Source organism: Cygnus atratus, chromosome Z, assembly GCF_013377495.2.
Source record: "Cygnus atratus isolate AKBS03 ecotype Queensland, Australia chromosome Z, CAtr_DNAZoo_HiC_assembly, whole genome shotgun sequence".
NCBI classification, from domain to species: domain Eukaryota; kingdom Metazoa; phylum Chordata; class Aves; order Anseriformes; family Anatidae; genus Cygnus; species Cygnus atratus.
Window position 1 is genome coordinate 3,023,615 of NC_066396.1, and position 23,588 is coordinate 3,047,202.

Consider the following 23,588-nt stretch of genomic DNA (forward strand, 5'->3'; position numbering starts at 1 on the left):
ACTCTTGCAGCAGATGAGGCAGGGAGAGCTCCCTGAGTCCTCTTCAGAGAGCTGTGCTGCTGCAAGTACGATGGCTGTCAGTGTCACGCCAGGGCTGTCCAGAGCAGAGCTCCTTCCTCTGCCACCCCAGTTGACGAAATCAGCCTGCCCCTGGTAATGCAGAGAGCCAGGGACAGAGGTTCTGACACGAGCCTCCCCGTGGAAGAAAAAGTATCAGCTGGCTTCAGGCATTGTTAGACGGACAGAGATTTTTGCATCAGTTATTCATCATGATAAATGCCAAGATCTGAAATAAACAACATGACAGTTTTGTAATGATAAAGTCCCAGTATATTTTTAAAGCCTAGTCTTTTATTATGGCAACATTTTTATTTTGTGGTGCCTTCACCTGCGTAACAGTAATATATGTTTTATAACTCTAAATAAAACTAAGCAAGGGAGATTTTTTTCAGGTTCTCCAAACACTTGCTTTATCTGTGCTGTTTATCAAAATAACAGTAACTATTTAAATGATATTGTTGTAAATCACTAGCTTTTGAAAGCACAAAGCGAAGATTCCAAATCTGCAGCTAAAGCTTTGCAAGACCAATAACAGCATAAAGAAAACTTTTATCTCAAAGGATTCTAAAGACTTCATAAACTAATAGAGAAAATATATACAGAGATCACTTCCAACTCGGCTACCAGTCTTGCACAGATGGTGTAGAAAACTGGGGTAAATCTCATTGAGACTAATCTATACAAACATATGCTTAATTAGCATAGTGCATCTTACACAGTGTAAAACAGAAACAGACTGTATTGCAATAACTGATCACAGCATAAATTGGTTTATTTTGATCCTTCCTAGGGAGGCACAAACTATTTTTTTTAATTGTGCAAATTTCACTGTAATAATGACTTAATTTCAGCTTGCTGGAAAAAGAAAACAGAAAAAAAGGATGACAAAAATTAATCGTATCGAGGATTGCATTTTATTTTATTCCTTTGACTGATCCCACTGCCTTCAACTGGCCTATTCACTGCCTAGATTTAAACATGTACACAAATCCTTGCTGGACCAGGGCCTGCCATTAATTCAGAAACAAAGCTATTGTCCCCCAGGCCTACTCTCAAATTACTCTTGTTTATTTAAGTCAATAAAGATAAACTGGTGTAAATCTCTCCGTAAACAAGGCTATTTCACTTTAATGATGGCTTATTTGGGGTTAGCATAAATGTGTTTCTAATCAACTTCAACTAATCCAAACCAAGGGATGTAGGCAGATGAATGGTGTAGTATCTGGAATAACAAGAAAGGACAGAGGAGTAACCCAAGAAAATACCAGAAATGCTGGCAACACAAAACATTTCCACTATGTAAAAATTGGGAAAATAGGAGAGAAAAGCCCATTTCAATGACTGTTGACAACTGAGAGCAGCCTTGCCCCAGCTAGCAGTGAGACTCGCAGAATCACAGAATGGTTGAGGTTGGAAGGGACCTCTGGAGATCGTCGTGTCCCAAAGGAGAGGGCATGTCTAAAGGGCTCCTCAGGGACGCTCCAGTTTGTACCAGAAGGCAGGAGGAACCTCGCCAACCTCGGCCTTATCTCAGGAGGAAGCAGCTATGTGCTGCTGGACCCGAGGGAGTTCCGGCAAAACCATCTTGGAGGCTTCGCAACCTGCCGTTCTGCAACTTCAGCTGTCATCCAAGCATAATTAAAACGTGTTTTGAATTCAAGCAGCGTAAGAAGCTACCGTTCCTTGGCAGTGGCGGACCACACCTACAGTTAGTTGTAAAACTGAACCTTTGAAGCCAGGAGACAGGAATGATATTCAGGTATGTGTAATATCCATGATTGCATCTGAGCTCCCGAGCTCCCGATACAGATCCAGGCCTTTGGGATTTTCCTGCAACAGGACCTTACTGCCCCCACTGTATCACAGTTCCTGATCCATTTCAGCACAGAGTAAAGGAACATAGCCCAGGCTCATGCCAGTAACTCAAAAGAATTCAAAATTCAAGTGTTTGACTATGCAAAAGTTGTCTCTGTTCACCCGCTGTGCTTGTGGTTACTCAGGGCAATAGAGTTTATGTGCAAATAGGCACTAGGCACTAGGATATATGGATAAGTAAAGATAGTTAAATCATTTACTCAAGAGAATTGCACCATGTAAATAAAAAATGTGAATAAACACATAAATCTTCTCATTGTGCTATAAATTTCTTACAGGAGATGTCACGTCTAAGGATTACTGTCTAAGTTTCATCTGACAGATGTGCCTTATAACAAGAACACCAACCAGCTGGTGCTCTTCTGGGTCAGAAATATACGTCTCTGCTTTTAGCATATTATTTTCTATCAATTATTTCTCAAGTCCACTTTGACACGGTTATAGGACAGGCACACCATGCTTTCATCAAGGGTCATCAAGTTCTCTGCTCAGTGGAACGGCCCCTTTTCGTCTGTTTTGCTTTGCTTTGCTATCTAACAGTACAGTCTGAAACTACAGTGATTTACGTAGTTTTGGAAACATACTTTTGCATTTGAGAAGAGGTAGTGAACAGATTAGAGTTTCAACATTTCAGACAAATTTCATTACTGTAAAGATAAAAAGAAGAGCAGAAAAATGAAATGCTTTTTTATGCATTTTTCTGTTGCTCCCAGCCTTCAGTCTCAGCACTTTTGAAAGAAGGAGTACTGTCCCTTTGCACGTATTTACTCTACTAAATGCCAGTGTGACTGAGACGAAGTTTTTGCTCATTTTTTGACATTTTTATGCCTCTCGCAATAGCTTCCTTTTCATTTATGACATTAAGAATCTTGTTTCATCTCTTTAAAGCAAGGACCGTTTGGGCAGAACAATGCTAGCAGTTAGTCATCTTTAAAATCAGCTGATACGCTCCTCATTATTGGAAGGGAAAAGCGAAATGTAGTTTCCTCTTTAACCTTTCTCATGCTGTCACAAGAAGTGCTTGCAAACTTCATGTGATATAAGGGCAATTGGTTTAGGCGCATATGAACTCTCTGAAGCTGAGGGAGATGCAATCTCAATCCTAGCAGAGTTATTTCTTTCTATTATCTCCATGGGGGAAGTTTTTGCAAGTCTTCCAATGCTAGCCCCTGTGGCAGGCAGTCCTACAATGATATGGAAAGGCTGCTTTCATGTCATTTGGCCAAGAAGTAATGCAGCATGAAAGGGAATTTGTCCCTTTCACAGTTTCCAGCTCCAGCTTCTCTGCATGCCGTTCTCTCTTTCATAATCTTATGCAGACTTGTGGAAGAAAAGAGCTACCTTCACAAAAGTTTAGAGTGAAAATAATTTGCGCAAATGGCATTTACAGTAAGCAGGCAACCAGCAGTGCAGCCACTGATGTAAGAGACAAAGCACTTATTGAAGTATATGCTAGGGCTTCAACTGAATGAGTTCAAGAAATCCGGGAGCACTTAGCAGTGTTTCTCCATGGAATGATGGTCATTTTCTGGTCATTTTCATGGTATATTATTCCCTGGCTGATCTTTCTGTATCCAAAATCAACTTAAAGCTTTTTATTTTTCTTTCTTTTTCTTTCTTTCTTTTCTTTCTTTCTTTCTTTCTTTCTTTCTTTCTTTCTTTCTTTCTTTTTCTTTCTTTCTTTCTTTCTTTCTTTCTTTCTTTCTTTCTTTCTTTCTTTCTCTTTTTCTTTCTTTCTCTTTCTTTCTTTCTTTCTTTCTTTCTTTCTTTCTTTCTTTTTTCTTTCTTTTCTTCCTTCCTTCCTTCCTTCCTTCCTTCCTTCCTTCCTTCCTTCCTTCCTTCCTTTTCTTCCGTTCTTCCTTTCTTTCTCTCTCTCTTTCTCTCTCTCTCTCTCCCTCTCTTTCTCTCTCTCTCTTTTTACAGTTTAACAGATCATTTTGATGTGCTGGTAATAAAGACCTCAACATGGAAACTATCTGCTGTCTGCTCTGTCTCCAAGCCCTGCCTTCCTGGCATTGCACTTCATGTTCATCTTCATTCACATAGTAATATCTGATAGTATCTGGTCATTTAGAAATCCTGCGTGTCTTTGAACTTATCTGATATTGGTGTTTTACTTCTTTTACCTTTTAGGGGATTTGGTCACAGCCTTCGGGAAGTCAACATGTAGTCTCTGCAGCATAGTGCAGCCAGTTTACATTTCATCATGTTTTCTTTAGAACTTAGATTACTTCCCTTGTTCTTTCTGACAGACAGGTGAAACGGTGACTGTGAATACCACTCCGCTGTTTCTGTGCCTCTGCACAAGAACATCACTTGTGAGGATGTTGATCCCTGTGAGACACATTAGCTACCCTTCCTGGAGATGCTGATGCTCTTCCGCTGCAGGTTTAAATCCAAATGGTACTGTTAACAATCTGTACCTAACTGTTAATGTCCAAAATATGCTGAGCTACATGGCTTAGTGATTTACTAGTAAATTTAGCAATATCCCGCTTTGGAATCAGGGACTGTGTTTTGCTGTTTCTTTGCTTTTCCCAAATGAGGTACTATTTCTGCAGTTGCAGGTATGTGGCTAGGAGCACTTTCTAGAGCTATGTTTAAGTTGCAGATACACATCTTGCCTGGCTTCTCCACGGCAACCATGCTCCTCAGGTAACTTCTGGGCTCTGTGATTTGCAGCCCTGAGGCCGTCTTCTTCTATTTGCTTTATTTCTCTGGCTGCTTGCAAGTTCCTTTCCTAAAGAAATGAGGTTTATGCAAATGCCATACTTTATTTTTTTTTTAATATATATATATATTATTTATTTATTTTGGACAGAAGTCCCCCATTTTAATTTTTTCAACCATTTGGCCTATTTCAACCAAATTGGGCAGAGATCCAGGGTTTCTGAAGATACAGTGTCCGTGAAGATTCATGATAAACTGTGGCTGCATTAGAAAAGAAAAGCCTTGTTATCACTCCACCATGGAGAAAGGCAGAGAGAGCTCAGCCCTTATCAGCACTGTTTGGGTTCCTTGGCAGTGGAGAAGCGGCAGGCAGCTGGCCAGCCAGCACACATAGCCCTGAACCAGCCATATCATGTACTGCTCCATGCCCAGACAGCAAACCAATAACAGTAGGTTGGGGACATAGATGCGAGGTGAGGGTATAGCAGAAGCCAGCCTAGGGGAGGTAAGAGAGAGGGGGTCTGGATTAATTGCAGTGCAGAGGTGAAGGAAAAGGCTGACACAAATCCGTAGAAACACTGAGCTTAATTAACTTGCTGCTCACACAGCAAATTCTCTCTGAACGCAGCGAACCCTCCACAAAGCAAGTGCTGTGCTGGCTGAATAGTACCTGTTTCCAGGTACAACATGCCTGAAACACCTCCTTATCTTTCACAAACATGATAGTAATCTTTTAGCAGCTCTGCATTGTCTGCACTGTATATCTGCTTTTGTGTTTCTTTCATGACTGGCTCTAATCTCCGACTGATAGAACTTAAAAAAAAAAAAAAAAGTAACTGAGTAAGCTATGTCTGGTTCAAGATGGGAAAACCAAGGACAGACAAGGCAAGAGGGAGATTTCTGCAAGTCCACATCTATCATTCTGTCAGGAGGGCTAAATGATGGGAGAGGTGCCTCACCTGGCTCCTGAGAATACCAAACCTGTTGAGATGGGCTAAGTGCCCAAGACACTGAATCATAACACCTACGTCACTGAGTGCAGAAACTGCTCCAGTTTGGAAGAGGAGCGTGGCTCTAGAAAGCAAGAGGTTATATTGGTGAGCTGGGACCTCAGGTGTAAGAGAAGTAGCCTGCAGATGTGATATATGGGGTTAAAGAAGGAAAAGTATCAAGACATGGAAGTGAAAAAACACAGCATCTCCAACAGACTCCATCATCTCCACCATCTCCAACTCCATCATCTCCACCATCTTCAAGCACGAACACACCTTGTCACACTAAGAAACCCCAAACAAACACATTAAGCTACAGTCTTGTGGTTTCCTGCTGATGCTGCGGGGAGCATGTAGGACATTACCACAGAGTGGACAATGCGGTGATGGGTTTTGCACGCCAACGTGTTCCCTGCCATGCAGTTTCAGGCAGCAGGCTCTCATTTATTTGTGGCGACTCTCTGCATTTAGTCGGGTACAAGAATTTGGTCACATCATTATCGTACCCCAGCTGGTTAAAGCTGCGAAGAGTCTAGTGAAAAAAAAGACGCACAGAAGCGGCAAGGTTTTTGTGGAGGGGACAGAACCGCTCTGTGGCGAGGCTGGAGCCAGCGGGGAGCAGCCACCAGGCCCTGCAGGTGGAAGGAGGCGCTGCTGCTGCCATGTTTTGGCCTCACACCTTGGGGACTGCTGGGACCAAGTTGCCTGCAGCTTTACGCCAGCAGACCCTGGAAGTCTTTAAAAGACGTTTAGATGTAGAGTTTAGTGATATGGTTTAGTGGAGGAGTTGTTAGTGTTAGGTCAGAGGTTGGACTGGGTGATCTTGGAGGTCTCTTGCAACCTAGGTGATTCTGTGATACTGAGACGAGGTGGTGTTATGGTTTATGGGTTTTACGGGTGGTTTAACGTGCTTTATGTGTGGTTTACATCCATCTGAGGACAAAACAGGTGCGAAGGGCGCAGAGCTGCATCCCCCTCCTGCCTCAGCCTCCTGAGGAACCACCATGGTGCCTGTCCTCCAAAGGATGTTTTTTTGCCCTCCCTCACCCAGGGAGCTTTTAAACATCGGTTTCGCTCCGCCACTCGAGGGCAGGCGGCCGGGGGCTGCCCTGTGCGGGGCCGGCCACGGGCCCTGAGGTAATTTCTGGCACTACTTTTTCTCAGCTCCCACCCGCGCCCACCGCGGAAGGTTACCGCAGCGAGCGTCCGCGGAGGACATCTCACACCTCTAGTGCGCATGCGCGCCTGCAGGTCACCCAAACGCCCGCCGCGCCGCTCCGCTCAACCGCCCCTAGCGGCCGCGGCGAGTGAAGAGTGACAAGCGCCGAGACCAATCAGCGGCGTCACCCCGCCGGAGGGGCGGAGCCTCGCGCCCTCCCGCCCCTCCCCGTCCCCCCGTTCTCTCCCTGCTTTTCCTCCCCCCTCCCTTTGATTCGCCGCCTGCACCCGCCAATTGCCCGCGGGAGCGGTGGGGGAGGAGGGCGGGGCCTCCCCACCACCCCCCCAATCCCCTCTCTCCTTCCCCTTGATCGACGCGCTAGCGGACCAACGCGCCGCCTCCCTCCCGGCCGCGGGGGTGGGCGGGCCGACGCGTCCACCAATGGGAGCGGGCGGGCGGTGCTGAGGGAGGAGGGCGGCCTCGCAGCCAGCCGGGGAGCAGGAGGTCGGGTCCGGGGCGGCCGTGAGGGGGGGACGGGGGGGCCCTGAAGGGACCGGGGGGCGCTGGGGGGCGCTGAGGGGCACCGGAGGGGCGCTGGAGGGGCGCTGAGGGGACCGGGGGAGGGCCGCGGCCGGCTCCCCGTGCCCCGCTGCCGCTTTGTTGCGGTGTGAGGGGGTCGGGCAGGGCCCTGCCCCCCCCTCCCCCCCCGCCTCGGCCCGCGGTGAGCCCCCCACAGCCGGGCCGCGTCGGGGGGGGGGGAGCGGGGGGGAGCAGCCGGGCGCCGTGCTGCGGGATGCGGGCGGTGAAAGGGGGAAATATGAGGGGTGTGGGGGGGGTTGGGGGCACGGCTCGTGGCTGGCTGGGGGCTGCTCGGCTGGCCCCAGGTGTGCTGCTTGCTGGCTGCAGAGCTGTGCTTTCAGACTGGCTCGTGGTGGTGCGTCTGTGGGGCTGGGCCCTGTGGCGAGGGGCTGGTTAGGCTCCTGTTGTATAAGGCAAAAGGCCTTTTTTTTTTTTTTTTTTTTTTTTTTTTTTTTTTTTTTTGGACAGAGCTGGGCTGCTGCTTAGACTTTCTTACGCTTTATCGCGGTGTCGGAGCTCGAGTTGCAAGGTTCACGAGGAGATCTTTCGCCACGTTTGTTCCAAAAGTTGTGGGTTCGCAAAGTCTCGTGAATTGGAGGAGGATGGGAGTATGGCTGAAGGGGGGAGGTTGAAGCTGCCAGACCCTCCTCCCCACCCTGCTCCGTTTGCTTAGCACTGTCCTGATGAAAGATAGCATTAACTGTAAATCCCTTGAAAAAGGGGGAGGGGGAGGTTCTCAGTTGAGGTGGCTTAAACTTCACTTAAGTGTGTTCTTTGGGTTGTCTTCACTGGGATGTTTAATAGGATAACTTGGTAGTTGTGTGGCTCAGGCTTCGACTACACCAGCAGTCACTGAAATGCGCAAGAGGGAAGATTCAGTTTTCTTTATGGAGGAATCTGGTCATGGGTAGTACAATTCTGGAGAACAGCTTGTCAGCTTTCCTGAGATTCTGTTTGTTCATAATAATAAAAAAAAACCACAATTGAAAAAATGAAGTAAAAAAAAAAAACACTGGCCTCTTAACTGATCTCCTTTTTTCCTCCACCTAGAAGCTAGATCCGTGAGCAAAAGTAAATGAACACAAAAGCAAATGAACACAGCAAATGAAGCACAGGGAATTTCCAAATGAAAGGCTCTCCTAGGTGCTCCTCCATCTTCCTGTTCCACTTGATCTTTTAGAAGTGTTGAGCACCAGTTGATATAATCAAGTTTATTGGAGCTCAAAAATCTGTGCTAGTGAGTGCAAATTTAAAAAACAAAACTTGTTTCCATCTCTGATCCCTTTCCCACAAAAGTACTGGGAGAACAGGCTTTGTAGTAGGTTCTGGATAACAATGAATCCAAGCTCTGCTTGGGACTGAAGAAAATTCCAAAGTTTTGTTTATATAACGAACAGAGTGCAGAATTTTAATTATTATTAAAGGTATTCTAGAGTTTTCAAATGTATTCAGCACTGTCTTAATGACTGTGCATGTAAATGCCCTGTAATTGAAAGCATCTATTTATGGGCCTGACTTGCTAAGTGAGCTGTAAATTCTGCTTTTCAGATTGGATTTAATGACTTTTATCATAAAGCCACAAACTGGTTGTGAACTGTGCCGAGAGGCAAACAATACCTAAGCTTACTTTGCCAAAATATTTGTAATTGTTGATTTGTTAAACTGAATTGCTGCAGGTCATGCGATGGGATTAGGTTTTTGTAACAGAATGGAGAGCACGGGCAGCCCTGTGCTCAATACTCTGTGGGCTAGAAGAAATTGGTTACTGCAGAGAGCCTTACTAAATGTTTCTCTCAACTTCCAGTAGAGTAACTGTCTTACAAAGAGTAAGACATTGTTCCAGATGACTTTTTATTGTGATTAGGTGCGTTCGACTGCCATGGTGTGAAATAAGACCAAGAAAGAGACTGTGCGAGAGCAGCTCCTGGGTCTCTGATCAGCGTAGTCTGGGGCATGAGCTTGATTTAATTAAGCTAGAGCGAGAAGAGTGTAATGCAAGACACTCTTCAGTGCACAGCGAGCACGGAGGGGAGCCTGGCCTGTTGGAGGAACACTTGTTGACGTTAGGCTGGTTTAGAAAGTCAGCTTGCATTAACTAATTGCTAAATGCGCTTGTTTGTGGTTTAATGAAGGGGGGAACCTGCTAAGTTATATGGCTAGAAGCTGAACCAGGTACCTGCTATTCAGTTCTGGGACTACCTGTCAGCTTTACCCCAGGAGTATTTACTTTCCAAAATAACGAAACTGCCCTTTGTCTGTTGCACATGGGCAATTTTAATCAAAGCAAATTAGGTGAGAAGAGCTTAAGCTGTTGTGGTTTGGAATGCTCCTTTGGTGCTTTTGTGGCTCTACCAAGGGCTTTTAGTTTTAAGGAGAAAGGCTGTGAGTTCATAAATAGCAAGGATGTGGAAAAAGTTTGCTGCTTTGCAGGAACAAGTGAATTGGCTGACTGCAGTTGTGGTAATATTCCTCTGTGGTAATTCTAGGAGAGTTGCTAAAATACATCAGTCCTATTAGTAGTTTAGGTGCATGCAGTTTTAGTGTGCTGTGTGAATGCACATTTTGCTTCCAATGTGCTAATTTTCTGATAGCAATAAAGCTTTCCATTATTTTGTCTGTAGCTTGCAGCGGTCCTTAGTAATTGAAGAAAAATTAAGCTCCTGAAACTTTTCTATCATGTTGGTGCTTATTTTAGTTCTGCACATGAGAAACAAGAGTTTTCGTGGTTTATTCATAATCAAACTTCATGAAATGAGTGAGAGGAAAAAGTCTACTTTCAAACTTTCAAAGTAGGTGGGTAATTCTCTCCTCAATGAGCTATATAAAGACAAAAGTTCTGCAGAGTTTCAAGATGCATTGCAATACTAGACTGTAAGAAACTTAAAAATTAACGTGCAAATTGAGGCTGTAGATTGGCACATTGCAAAACCCTCATTCTGAAGCTGTCCCGTAGGGAGCATTTCCTTCGCTGCTGCCCCCCCCCGGATCACAAGCAGCTTGCCTTGAACTTCATCAGCTCTTGTCAAAGCTGAACCCGGACCTTGGCTTTGCTCCTCCTGGGAGCCCGGGCCAACTGGAGCCCCTCGGGAGGGAGCTTTCTGGAGCCACTCCCCACCGCTGGCCTAATTGGCTGGAAAGCTCGGCTGGGGGTGGGTCTGGGGGCATTGATCAGCAGGGCTACATTCTCCTTCCCCCAGCTCTCTGCCCACACCGAGGCAAAAAACCTGAACGCCCAACAGCCGGGAAGGAAGTACTTGAAGCTGTCCTGCTCCGGTCTGAATACAGGGAGAGAAGCTTGTGTGTTGTCTGACTTGCGCGTTCTTCGGAAACGTATGTATGCACAGCAGGCTCGAGCCTCTCCGGTATGATGAAACCAGGTGTCTTTAATATATGTTTGAGGGAGAAGAAGAAGGCATGAGCGCCCCAGAGCCTCAAAAAGCAGGTTTTAGAGGGGTTGTGGTTGTAGGGGCAGCAGTGAAGTGTCTTCTCCTGTCTGTTCCAGCAAGTTTCTTAACTAGAATGCATTCTGCCTGAAAGGGAAAAAGTGGCATTGATTTTTAGTTTGAACACTGTACAGAATTCAGGTTTCCTGCAAATCGGCATCATTAACATTGGGGAAAATTTTCTCAGATTCTGCTGAGAATAAGCTGCCTCATTGTTGTTCGTAATAACACTGCTTCAAGAATCCAGAAGCAGATCATAAATTAATTTTGTTTTGCTTCTGTTCAGTGCAAGACGAAATACTTCATTGTTTCTCAAAGTTTTTGCACTGTTGATGACCTTACATTAATGCAGGTGACATGCTGTACTGCCTAATCTACGCACTTTAAAGCTTCAGCTCTCTCGGTACTGGTTAGCCTAATGTTGGGTCTTGATGCTGCCTTAAATAGACTGCCTCAATTTATGTGCTTATTCTAAAAGAACTAATAGCAGAGGGAGGCATGTGAAGGGAAAGGGTGGATATTCCTTCCTCTGAGGTTTGTGAGGCATTGTACACTTGGTGAAATTGGTATAGAATCTCCTCCAAATTCTAGGATTAATGGAAAAAAAATTACCTATTTAAAATATCAAAAAAATGAGACTAAAATTGTGAGTAAATGAACTTGTAGACTCTCCCAAATGCTACAAAGGATTTTCCTCGATCTTCTTTCCTCAGGAGCTTAACTTCTATCCTTTTTATTCCAGAAGAGCACTTGAAAATGAGATTCTTCTAAGCCAGAATACTTCTAGTAAAACCAGGAGAGGTCCCGTTTCTTAATTTCAAGTTTAAGATGAATAAGCAGATTGATCTGAAATATGTTGCATAAGGCTTTAGAATAAATTAGCCAGAAATCACTTGATATTTTTGGTAGCACCAGTACGTTTATAGTAAGTTCCAGACACTCAGAAAAGGAAAATTTCCGCTGAAGATTTTGGTCTGCAAGCGTGCTGCCCTTAAGGTTTTCATCATCTTTTATGCTTAGTTATTTCTGGGATCATGGGCTTAATATTTAATCCTTGTTCCAGAGAACCACAGTAGAGTGGAATAATAGCAGACGTGACTCAAACTGTGACTTTACAGGTTGCCAGCTATTGCGCTGACCCGCTATAGAAGCGTGTGTGCGAGGAAGCCGAATATACTGTGGGGGCAGAGGTGAAACACCACCGAAGTTAGGCAATCTGTACGTTTTCCAGTATTAATCTGCTGGGTATAACAGCGTGTGCTCCGTGTGTGCCAGCAGTCCGACACTTGTACCTCTCCTTCAAGCTCCGTGAGTACTCAAAGCTGTGGTTTTAAGGCACAATCCAGGAAATGTGGAAAGGGATGAAATAGCGAAAGCTTTCTGCTGTGTGTCACGCTTCTGCCATCATACTGATAGTTCAACTACAGTTGAATGTGAAAAGGGGTCTTGGGAATCTCCCTGTAATTACCTAGAGTCCCAGTACATTGATATGTGGAAATAGTACACGGGCAGGTAAAAGACAAGATCTTGGGGTATGGTGTTGGGCATCAGTGGAACAGAACGAGCAGTGGAGAGGCAGCACAAAGAACGAGTGGTGGGAAGCGTGTGTAAGGTCTTTAAAAAGCAAAGGCCCTAAATAGGTTCTCAGTGTTTGGAGGTGGTTGCCTGTGAACCACAAGGAAATCACAAAGACTATCACAAGAAGAAGGGTTATTATGTATTTATTTAGCCTGTATTTAATCTGCAGCCATTTTTGTGATGTGGGAATATCGCTTGTGGTATTGGCAAGTGTTCCCTGGGTCTGTTTGGAGAAAACGACATCTTTTGTGGATGAAGGAAGCATACAAGGAAAAAGACTAGAGGAGGGTTTTTACCAAGAAGCTAGTGCCAGCAGTGACAGTGTGCAAGTGAATGATGTTCTGGGGACAAAGATTAAAACTCCTCATATTCCTATGTCAGTCTGAAGGCAAAAGTTACAGGTGGTGAATTGAAATGGGGTTTGCTGGCCAAAAAAGAGCTGTAGCAGTGATCGCTGAGCGCATTGGTGTAAGTCCGATGTCTGGGTCTGCCTCAGTGGACAGAGAGAGAACCCAGTGCAGATGTAGGGCTGCAGAGCAGCCCAGAGGCAGTGGAAGGGGCAGATTCTTGAGCCGCTGCCAGATGTTCAGCAGCACACACGTGCTGTCTGTCCTCTGTCTGCAAATTGCTCATGAGGTATAAATCTTTGTGCTTTTTCTTGTAATGCTGATATGTAGAGCTTTAGTGTAATGTGACTGAAAAGATGTTAGCCGTAATCTCATGTAACTTTTCTGTGGTCTTCAGATCACTCCCTCTGCCATGCCTTCAAGTGCTTGTAACTTAATTGGAGAAGGAAAACTTCAGGCTTGGCATCTGCCCAGGGGAGCTTCCCAAACTATGTGAGCAGTGTTCAGATACTTTGTTTGCCACAAAAGGCTGACAGTCCTCTGTTTGTGGGAGGGACGTGATTCAAATGTACAGAATCACGAAGCTTGTGGACAAGATGAATACAAACGGTTCTTTAGCAAAGCTTGCACAAGAACAAGGGGCACAGTCTGAAACTTGGAAGAGATTAAATTAAAAACATCCCAAAATACTTTTAAAAACTGGATGTTAAATCCTGGTGCTGTTTGCCGCAAGGGGTTGTGGAGGCAGGTTCAGAAAGTGGTTGGGTGAATTTGTGGACAACAGGTCCCTCAATGGCTGCTAAAGGGAGCAAGTAGGAAGGTAGCATTTAATATTCCTGCTACAGCAATTTTGGATGCTGAAGAGTTACAGAGGGAACAGACTGCATAAACCAGCAAGGCTCGTGTGCTTGCCTCGGATAGCGTATCCTTTCCCCGCTGCTGCAGATGGGGCACTAGGCTAGGTGCACCACTCTTCAGACCCAGTAGGGTATTTCTTAATTACTTTATTGCTGCTTTTTCCTTGCATAATTTAGATTCATCCGACCTTCAACCTAATTGTGCCGTGTGCTTCCTAGGAAGTGCCTCCTCTAGGCATGCAGAAGGGTGCAACTTTTGCATAAATTAAACTGGCTGAAATAGTCTCCTGTAAGTATTCATCACAGTGGGCTAAAGTATTGAGGTGAACGAAGTGCTGCCCTACTTGGGTTATATTCTCTCTGCTTGGCCTTTGAAAAATACGGGGCTGTAACTGGAATAACTTGCTGAAATTCTTACTGATGCTTCTGGCAGATCCTTGATGTGGTGTAGCTGTAGTTAGAAGAAAGAAGTTAAAGTCCCCCAGAATCTTAGTCTGGATATTAATCCATCAGCTGCCAGTGTTTGAAAATGTGGGCTTTGCAGCAAAATAGGCTATCCTCCTTTTGCTCCCTGAATTTCTTGTGCCTCTGAAGCATCCAGTGTTGGCCCTGCTTGGAAGCTGAAGTCTCTTTCAGTGATGAAGTTCAGAGTAACTGCTGTCCCAGGTCATGCCTTGTATGGCTGGTCCCCTTCCCTCTTTTTGGAAGCCGTGTTTAAGAAAGCCATGCTTCTTAAAGCAGCAGAGGCTGTGTGAGCCTCCCACTTCACCTCTGAAGCCACTCAGTGTACTGGATTAGGGCCCTAAGGGGTTTTATTCCTGGCCCTGGGAACAGTTTAGAACATGCGGAAAAGGGGAGCAAGACTGCTTAATGTGGCTGTGCCACCAGAATAAATTGTCATTACAGTTCATGCCTGGGTTGCATTTCAAGAGCTAGAGTGGATGCTATCACCGCTGTTGAAGGCTGGGGCTGGAGGAGAGTCTCCATCCACGCTCTGTATCTCACCCAGCATCAGCGTGGGTCCTTACAGTACTGGGTATGAGCTAGTGCAACTTGATAACTGGTGTGAAAGTTAACTTGGGAAGAAAACTTGATGGTTTCTGCTCAGCTACCTGTCTGAGTCTTTGGGGAGAGGTATTGCTGTTGGTGCAGAGGTGGGACCACGGAGAAAGGAAGGAGACCTGGGCTACTTGTGGCTGGAGGCTCTTTGGGAAACTGTAGCTTGAGTGTACTGTTCTGTGTTTAATCTGAAGATGTTGGGTTTATTTCTCTTGTTCCCTGTAGCCAAGGTTACAGTGTAATGCTTTTGCACTCTGATGTATTGGCCACAATTCCCTAATAGTTTAACACTTTTGAAAGAACAAAAGTTCTTTGCATGTTATAGTCTTGTATGAAAATGAATGATTTGATTTAGGATAGGTTATTTGAATCAGTTCCACAAAGTGGCTGTTGTTAATCTCGAGTCCCTATTAATCAGAACCTCAGTCTCCTTGAGCCTGAACAATTACAATTCTTGCTTTGGTCATATTTCCAGGTGATCTCAAAAGCTGCTTCACTGAGGTATAATTTAGTTGAAACTGTAACGTCCTTCGTACTGAATGTTCTGTTTTGTGGAAGTCAAAAAGTTAAGATTTAAAGCTACCTGTGGAATATAGTCTAGCTTTTGGCGACTTGTTGGTTCTCATTGAAACTGTGAAGGCATGATAAAGCATAAATCAGCCAGAAATACTGTAGCCTGAAGTATCCCAAATGAACCACGCTGTTTTGCAGATGAGAAACTTCAGTTAGGTGAGGCTGTATATTTTGGATAGAAGCGAAGAGCGTGCCTGCTCAGGATGGGGACACACATAAGCTGCCTTGAAAGCTCTGATCAAGTAGCCTGAAGGTAGTAGCATTAGTGCTTAGCTAGAGCAAGGTATTTTTAGCTGACTGAAGTAACTCATGTAGCTAAGGGTGCTGAGGTTTGGAAGTCAGGTAACTTTCTGGAATTCTCATGCCTGGAACAGGAGAATAAGCTCATCACCAAACTTCAGGGTGAATTTCAAATCCATGTCCCCAGTGGCGCAAAAATCGGTAGTTATTTAAATCATAACAAACGATGAAAAAAGGCTTGCCAAAGGGTTGGCTGCTGAAAGACTTCTGTCAACTCATAATGATTATATGGCACTCCAGACACAATTTTGCTTATTAAGTTAATGTGGAGATGGGCGGCACATGCAAATCTGGGTATGCAGTTTGTCGATCATTTGTGGAAAACTTTTGCAAATGACTAAAACCAGCTCAGACTAGGTGCAAAGCTAGATTCAAGTAAGTTAACTTCCTGTAATTTCTGAAGTGAGTAGACTTCAGCCAGGAAAGACTTGAGGAAAAACTAGGTGTCTGTAACAAACTGAGCTAACTGCTGAAGTGACTGTAGAAATTTTGTCCTTTAATTTCATTGATGTGAACTAGTCCTGAACTGTTACCTGACTTGTTTTCAGATGCCATGTTGTATGGCACTTGGTAGGGGAAGGGCCTAAGCAAGGTATGTGTCTTACGTGAAACCTCAGTGCTAACGTGTCTGTTTTGGTTTGTGTTTTTAGGGATCAGACGGGAATCACTGATTTATTGCGTGCTGAGTGTTCTGTCTGGTGAAAGTCATGTCATCCATCTTGCCATTCACTCCACCAGTTGTCAAGAGACTTCTGGGGTGGAAAAAATCTGCTGGTGGCTCTGGAGGGGCTGGTGGCGGTGAGCAGAATGGTCAGGAGGAAAAGTGGTGTGAAAAAGCAGTGAAAAGCTTGGTCAAGAAGCTGAAGAAAACAGGACAGCTGGATGAGCTTGAGAAGGCAATTACCACTCAGAATTGCAATACGAAATGTGTGACTATACCAAGGTAAGCACTGTTGTGTTTGAAACTTTTATAACCACTTAAGAAACCAAACAGATGTGTAGGCTGTCATGTGAACAAACGAATAAAAGAATCAGTTGCATGCTTTTGATTTGTTAAAAATTCTTTAAAACCTATTTTGGTTTTAGGTACCATTTGCTTCAGTTCTTAGAACTGAACCACACACTCTGTCGAGTCACAATTTTTAATAACTTTACATTGTGTTCGTTACTACCCAGATTCCAATTTGTATGTATTCTGGTGGTGCCTAGCATAGCTCTTAGTTCCTAACACTGCCTTATGCTTTTATTTTATAGTACTAATTGGAGGGCCTTATTTGAAACTACGCTTCTGCTTCAGAAAAAAAAAGACTAGTTTTTCCTTGGTCAACACTTCAGTCATCTAATTATTATTTTCAGTTCTATTTGCTAGTTTTGTTTAAGTTGTACAAGCTGCATCCATTTTCCCTTCTGAAGGGAAAGTTTATCTTGGGAGGCAGTTTCTCTGAAGACTTGTTTATTTACTGTAATTACTATTTGTCATTGGTTAATGGAAGTGCTTTTCATTTAACTTGGAGTATTTCTAGAACTTCTCTTCTGCTCCTTACATGTATATATATTTAGGCGAACAGCTTGCATTCTACCCTTTTGACTTTCTCAACTTAATTCATAGCAACTGCTGTGCGAGAGGCAAGGGTTATGTTTGTAAGTATAATGCAGCGTGTTCTAGATTCACGTTGTACAGAATTCCCACTAAAGGTGCACGTGTAAGCTTATCAAGTGTGCTCCATAAATATCAAATCACTGTACAGATGTTTGTCTTTCTATGAAATTGCTGGAGGATCTGGTGACACAGGAATATTCTGGGCACTTTGCCCCTTGACATACATCATAGTTTGTAAGGGAGAGAAACTGGATGTGTTTATGACCTTAATTTTCTGTATTTTTAGCATTGGTCCCAATGAGTTTTAAACTTTATATTCATCATGGTGCATGCTACGTTTGACTAGTGTCAGTAATGATTGCCACCTATCAAATATGTTATGGCTGTTACCTGATAATGGTTTAGGATTCTCCTTTAGATTTGACATAACTTTCTGGGAAAACCATACATGTGTTCTGAATCACTGACTACTTAAATTCTTCTCTGCTCTTTCTTTTCTATTCACCTTTTGTTTCTAATGCTGCATTCTGCTGGTATCTTCTTCCTTGGAGCAGTCCCCAGATTGTCTGGGTTTCCCTTCTGCTTTCTATTGCCAGCTAAAAAGTGAAATATTTATTAGAGTTTCTTGTCTTTGTGTGTATCAGTAGACTAGGATTGGAACCTGTTAGGATACATTTCTCTGAGACAGCTTTATGTATTTAGCCAAGTCAAAGCCACGGCAAAGACAAAATGCTTAATTGGGAGGGCTTTTTCATGTTACAGGGGGTATAGATTTATACAAACTGTGTGTCTAATTTACAGAGCTCTTGGAGCAAGTTCCTAGAGCTTTTCTGCAAGGGTACTGGGCAGTAAATATTGCTATTTCAAGATGTTTAAACAACTATACCTCTGATGACAGTATTCCGAGGTACAAACAAGATGCTAACTTATCATTGTTTTCCTGGTCTACTTGCTGCCTGTATTTGGGTAGCTCCTTCAAGTTGCATGGCCTTTTTGTGAAATAGTAAATAATTCCTTGAAACTGAATGTGAAGCTCAGTTAAACTCCATATAGTCTCTGTCTTCCAGTGAGCAGTTCTTGCTCAGATGTGCTGTATTGTTGTCATCTATCCTTGGGTCAGCTGAAAAAGGGCTCACTAAAATTTTACTTTTCTTGGCTACCTTATGAGTAAGAAGGGAGCAAGAGAGCTCTTCAAATGGTGCTGCCTATTGCACAAGGTTTAACACCAAAGCCATTTGTTACTTTAAAATTAACGGGCGAGATGATATCAGGGTTGCAAACAGTGCTATACAGAACTGAGTTTCAAAGTTGGCTTTTGGACTGTTGATACTATTTTCACTCTGACAGCAGTAGTCTGGGTTCAAATGTCAGCTGAGTACTGTAATTTCTGGAGATTTTCGTTCTTGGATTTAGTAAGTTAATAAAACTGCTGCTTGAGATTTGCTTTAATTGATGTCTTAAAATCTGTACATCAGCAGGGATAAACAATAAAAGACTGACTTGCAAACATTTTTTTTCCTTCCTTGTCAGCAAGAAGTTTGGGTGCTAAGTTGCTGAGATGCAGTTCTGACATGAGTGAGAGGGCTTTGGGTTTTGTTGTTATGTGGTTTTTTGTTTTTTTAACTAGCTTTAGATTTAATTTTTGATACTGTTTAACTCAGCATATTGACAAGTGTTGGAGATGCCTCTTTTTGCAACTGTTGCATTATTCCCTCAACAGAAGTTTCCCTTGTGGTTTCACAAGTTTCTGGTCCTGTTGGAAATGTCCATCGAGGTTGATACAATACTTAACTCTAGTATATTTTTTCATCATTGAAACCTGAAACAAGTAAAAATGTAAAAGCTCTTCTCAAAACTGAAAGTGGCTTGAATGAAATTGATGAAAATCTGCAGAAATCTGCATACACTTTGCTTTTGATAATCCTGCTGTGATTAGGATGGTTCTGTTTCTGTGCTGTTGGTCTAGGTGACCACACACTGAGGCTGATGCTGTGTGAACTATTCAAGCCGCTCATGTGGTAATTAACACAACTTCTTACACAGACTAATAGAGGTTCTGAGAAAGCAGAAGCAAACAGATGGAGTGGGTGTTGGCATCACACAGCAGGGATGCTTAGCTCTTCATAAGTGGGTCAGTAATCTAGAGCAGAGGCTAAATAAGTACAGAGGTCCTTTTGACACTAGCCCTCTTAAGTAATTTGTAGTTGTCTTGCTGAATCCTCCCAGCAAGCCAGTAGGATTCTAATCTCATAATCCCTGTGTATCCTCAAACTAAATGTTGGTTCTTGAGTTCGCTTTTCTAAGGTATGTAATGAATTCAGTTACATTTCTAAGGTACGTAATGAATTCAGTTACATACATCATGTCTTTATGCTCTCCCTTGCAGTTTTTACACAAATGGAGCACAAGAAGCAGTCAGTGAAGAAACAACATGAGTACCAATTTATATAAGACTTCTAATAGAGCAGTTTCTTCCTCATTAGCGTGGAGTGTTCTGCTGAAATAAGTACTTTGTGAATAGCAATAACTAAAATCCAAGCCCTTAACAAACAAAACCATGCCATGCAGTGAATAATCAACTGACATTTATAGTCTATATTCATTGTTTAAAAAGTCATTTCAGTGGTGACAGTATACAATATTGCGATTCAAAATAGGGAAACAAATCACTGGCTTTAGCGTTGCAGTGTTTTCATGGGATCACCTGTGTCTCTCTTCTGTCTTAAAAACTGCAGATGTTCTTTATGTTTGGGGCTTTTATTTTTTTGTTTGTTTTAGACTTGCAAAAGTGAAGCTTTTGTAAAACACCAAATAACACAGAAGTAATGTCAACAGAGATTAGGTGGAACAGGTTTTGGATAGCGATGACTGGGGTTTTGTAGATCCTGTTGTTAAAGACAAGGGCCGGGGGGGAACTAGGGGAGTTGTAATTTTGCATTGAGTTTATACTGCTTTGTAATGCCTTATGTTCTCTAGAGCATATGTTTCTGAAAACTAATGCAGAACTAAGTCCTTCCTGAGCATTATATGGGTACATGCTCAATTCTCCTTCTGTGTCAACACTTAGGTAATGTGACAGCTTTAATAGGTTCTTATATGAAGGATGTGTGATAATGGAGATGACCTGCCAGTATGGAGCACGCCCCAGGCACACCTGTGTTCCCTCTTTGTTTTATGTTGTAATCCTTTCACTGTCCCCCAGCAGGTCCCACCTTGTGTTGTGCCTGCTTACCCCTGGCTGGACCCACAGAGCACTGCTGCATCTCGTCGCACGGCTGGCAGTTCTGCTGCTGGCACGGTCTGCGTGCTGCAGTGCTGAACAGAGGCAGACCCTGATATCCCTCAGTGCAGAGCTGCACTTTATTTTTGCCTTACATGGAGGAGCATAAACAAGGCATAGGTGCCTCCCATCAGTCTCAGCATCTGCAGCCTTCATTCGTTTTAGTTTTGCGTAGTGAGTGGAGCTTCTGTGCGTGCCCTGACACGGCTATTGCTGACTGGGAGGAGGAGGCACTGAAAGATGCATCTATAACAGTATACCTCTGTTTCCTCTTTCCAGATGTTTGTGTGCTCACTCAGTACTCTGAAAGGGTTTAATACAGCATCAAAGAACTTCCTGGTTCCAACTTAAAAGAGCAAATGTTCTTCTTGAACAGACCAAACTTATGTTGATGTTAATGGTTATATTGCAGTTAATATGTAAGCTTGCTTTTGATACTATGTATGGAACAGTACTTAACACTTGAATCTTAGTTTTTTAATGGGAGGTCTTGAGTTTCTGCAGAGGAGGTAAATTTTATTACTGCTTGATAGTATAGCAATCTATAGCACGAGAGAAAAATGATGTTGAATATTGGTGGAAAAGTGATCTCACAGAGTACTGGCTGAAGTAAGGTTTTAAGACCAACATCTTTAAATCCCAATTCAGGAAATCCCAATTCAAGGAGTCTTTTCCTAGGGTGCTACTAGGGTGCTTTAGAGTCTTAAGTGAAATGAAGCAGTTGCTCCTAGTGCAACAAGTAGACTTCTGAAGCACCTGGATTCTGCTTCAAATATGAGGTGAATTGTGTTTTTACCAATCAAAGGCGGAGAAGAAACCCTGCAGTGGGTTCCGTGGTTTTGGGAATATTAGAAGACCTCAAAGCAGTGTTGGATAACATGCAAAGCAGGTAATTGCAGGTGAAGTGGTTGGTTGACACTAAGATTACAAGCTACCTGTTGAGCTTGTTAGGATGAAATATTTTAAAGCTGTACCTGTTGTATATTTTCCAGTTCAGCCAACAGTGAATGTTGGTAACTTTTTAAACTGCTGTCAAGGAACCGATCACACTTCAGTTGTCCTGAGGAAATAGTATGGTGGTGGTATTTGTTCCAAGCATTATAGACAGAAGATGGTTTTAATACCATTTTTTCCTAAAGTCAAAATGTCAGTGTGTGTATATAGGCTACTTCTGAAGCTGTAATGTTCTTTTTTTATGAAGCAAAAATCTACATATCCAGGAATTTCTTATGTGTGACTTCTGAGTCTAAAAGCCTGCTCTTGATGAAGAAGTGATTAATGTTAGTGATCTCTGACACTGGATTCCTTTTGTTCTTATACTTACACTGTTCAGGAAATAAATCCAGTGCATATTAATTCTGTTGTATTGCTGATGCATTCTACAAGGATTGAGATATTTGGAACTCTGCAATCTGCTGAAAGTTCACTGAGCACCTGGAGGCAAGACCACTTGACATGGTCCAAATTCTCCAAAGCTACTTTGAATTTCTCTCACATGCTAGTGATACTCCCTTGCTTGCTTGCCCTGCAGCCCTTTCTTCATTTTCTGCAGTGAGTTGGCAGTATGGCTAAGTTAAGAAGCCTAGGCATAGCTTACTGCACACGTTAAAAGTGTTTTCTGAAAGTTGGCTCTTGTATTACTTAACGTTGGTCTCCATACATGGGGCTAAATGATGCTGATTACAAGTATTTACAAAAGAGGTAACAGTGGGAATAAACTGGGCAAAGACGACATTTTAAAAGATGGACAGGTAGCTTGGAACTGTTGTTTGAGAGCAAGAAAATCATTTAAATTTAAGAGATTTTGGGGCCTTTTTCTTTGCATAACTGAATAAAAAGTCATTTATAATTCAGGTGTAAAGATCGCTGTTTTTATTCAACATACTAACTGGTAGCACAGGCTCTGTTTTTATAAGTTCCCTGGGTATGTTTGTCAGGAAAGTGATTGCATGCAGTAACCTAGTTTTAAGGATGCTTTTGATCACCACTAGAGCAGAGCTGACGAGCTAACCTGGCTTCTAGAATAGATTGGTCTCAGGCTTTTAAGATTTTTCCCCCAAAATGGAGTACTTCAAAGACAGCAATATAGAAATTCCTTTGCTTCTTTTCAGGTTAAGGCTATAGAATAGGGGTAACTTCCCCAATTAACACTGGGGAGCAGGGGAGTGGTTCCTCTGGAAACAGTGTTAGGAGAGTTCCAACATCTGCTGCGAAGTTGTGAGCAAGTTAGCTAAGAGGACAACAGCAGGCAGTTGGATTGGGACAGTGCATCCTAAAATAACATTGCTAACCAGACAGAGGTGAAGTTGGTTTTCCCAGCAACAGAGCTTGACACCCTCTGTTAGTTCGTAGTGTAGTTGTAATAATTCTCTATTCGAGTTGGTTATGGACATTAATTCTTGATCATAGCTCACAAAATGAGAACTGCTGTGTATAAAGAACGTTCCCAAACCAAATCCCCTATTTCAGTCTGTACACATTCACTTACATGTAAATCGGTTCCATAAATGTTTGAAGACTACAGCTGAACATCTTAAGTCTTTTTTCTTGTGACAGAATTATTGCAGGTGAAAAAGAGCCCTTTCTGCTTTTCTGTTGTTGCAATTTCAGTGAAAACAATGCTTTAAAACAAAGCCAGAGATCTTTCCTGGAAGTATGGCAGAAGCTGGCTGAGACTTTGGGGACTGTTAGCCAAAATCAGCTTCAAAATCTCCTCTTCCTCTTCTTGATAGATGGTGCTGCGAACACTGGATGTGTTCACTGGAAAGATGTAGCAGGAGGATCAATTTGCCTCTGCTCTTTTCAGTTCTGTAATTATGGTGGGACTTGAACCTTGTCTCCACATTCTCCGTGGATGACTAAAAGTTCTCAGTGCTTTCTAAATCTATGGGGCCAGGCTCTGACTTCTGTAGGGTAGTAAGGATGGACTGACTGACACTGTGCTTTGCAACGGTTTCCTGTGGCGTGAGACACCTCTTTGCTAGCTGCTAGCCAGCTGAAAGCCTGCCTGCGTTGCCCAAACAGACAACACACACAGATAATAGTGTAGGAGAAAAATAGCTGTTGCTGAAAGTGGTGAGTGCAAAGCAGTTGATTTTAGGGGGTGCTTTCCGATATTTTGCAGTGTCTTCTAATCGGCATTGTTTTTTCAATAATTTCATGGTGACAGCTTTCACCTGGTGCGTTCTGTGTTGTGCAGCCTGGGTTAGCACACAG

General features: G+C 43.2%; 1 protein-coding gene across 7 annotated transcripts in view; it reads left to right on the plus strand.

Annotated features, from left to right (window-relative positions):
• The first annotated feature begins 7,179 nt into the window (after nucleotides 1-7,179).
• Nucleotides 7,180-23,588, plus strand: part of SMAD2 (SMAD family member 2) — a 48,931-nt gene continuing 32,522 nt past the window's right edge. For 2 of the 7 annotated variants that reach the window (XM_035559925.2, XM_035559932.2), the window contains exons 1-2: nucleotides 7,194-7,260; nucleotides 16,143-16,435. In XM_035559925.2, the coding sequence (XP_035415818.1) occupies nucleotides 16,200-16,435 (236 nt within the window). In that variant the 5' untranslated portion in view covers nucleotides 7,194-7,260; nucleotides 16,143-16,199. Of the gene's footprint in view, nucleotides 7,261-10,033; nucleotides 10,129-10,532; nucleotides 10,666-11,896; nucleotides 12,087-13,737; nucleotides 13,850-16,142; nucleotides 16,436-23,588 lie in introns of those variants that run through there. The other 5 variants (XM_050716191.1, XM_035559926.2, XM_035559927.2 and 2 more) reach the window with 5 other exon arrangements.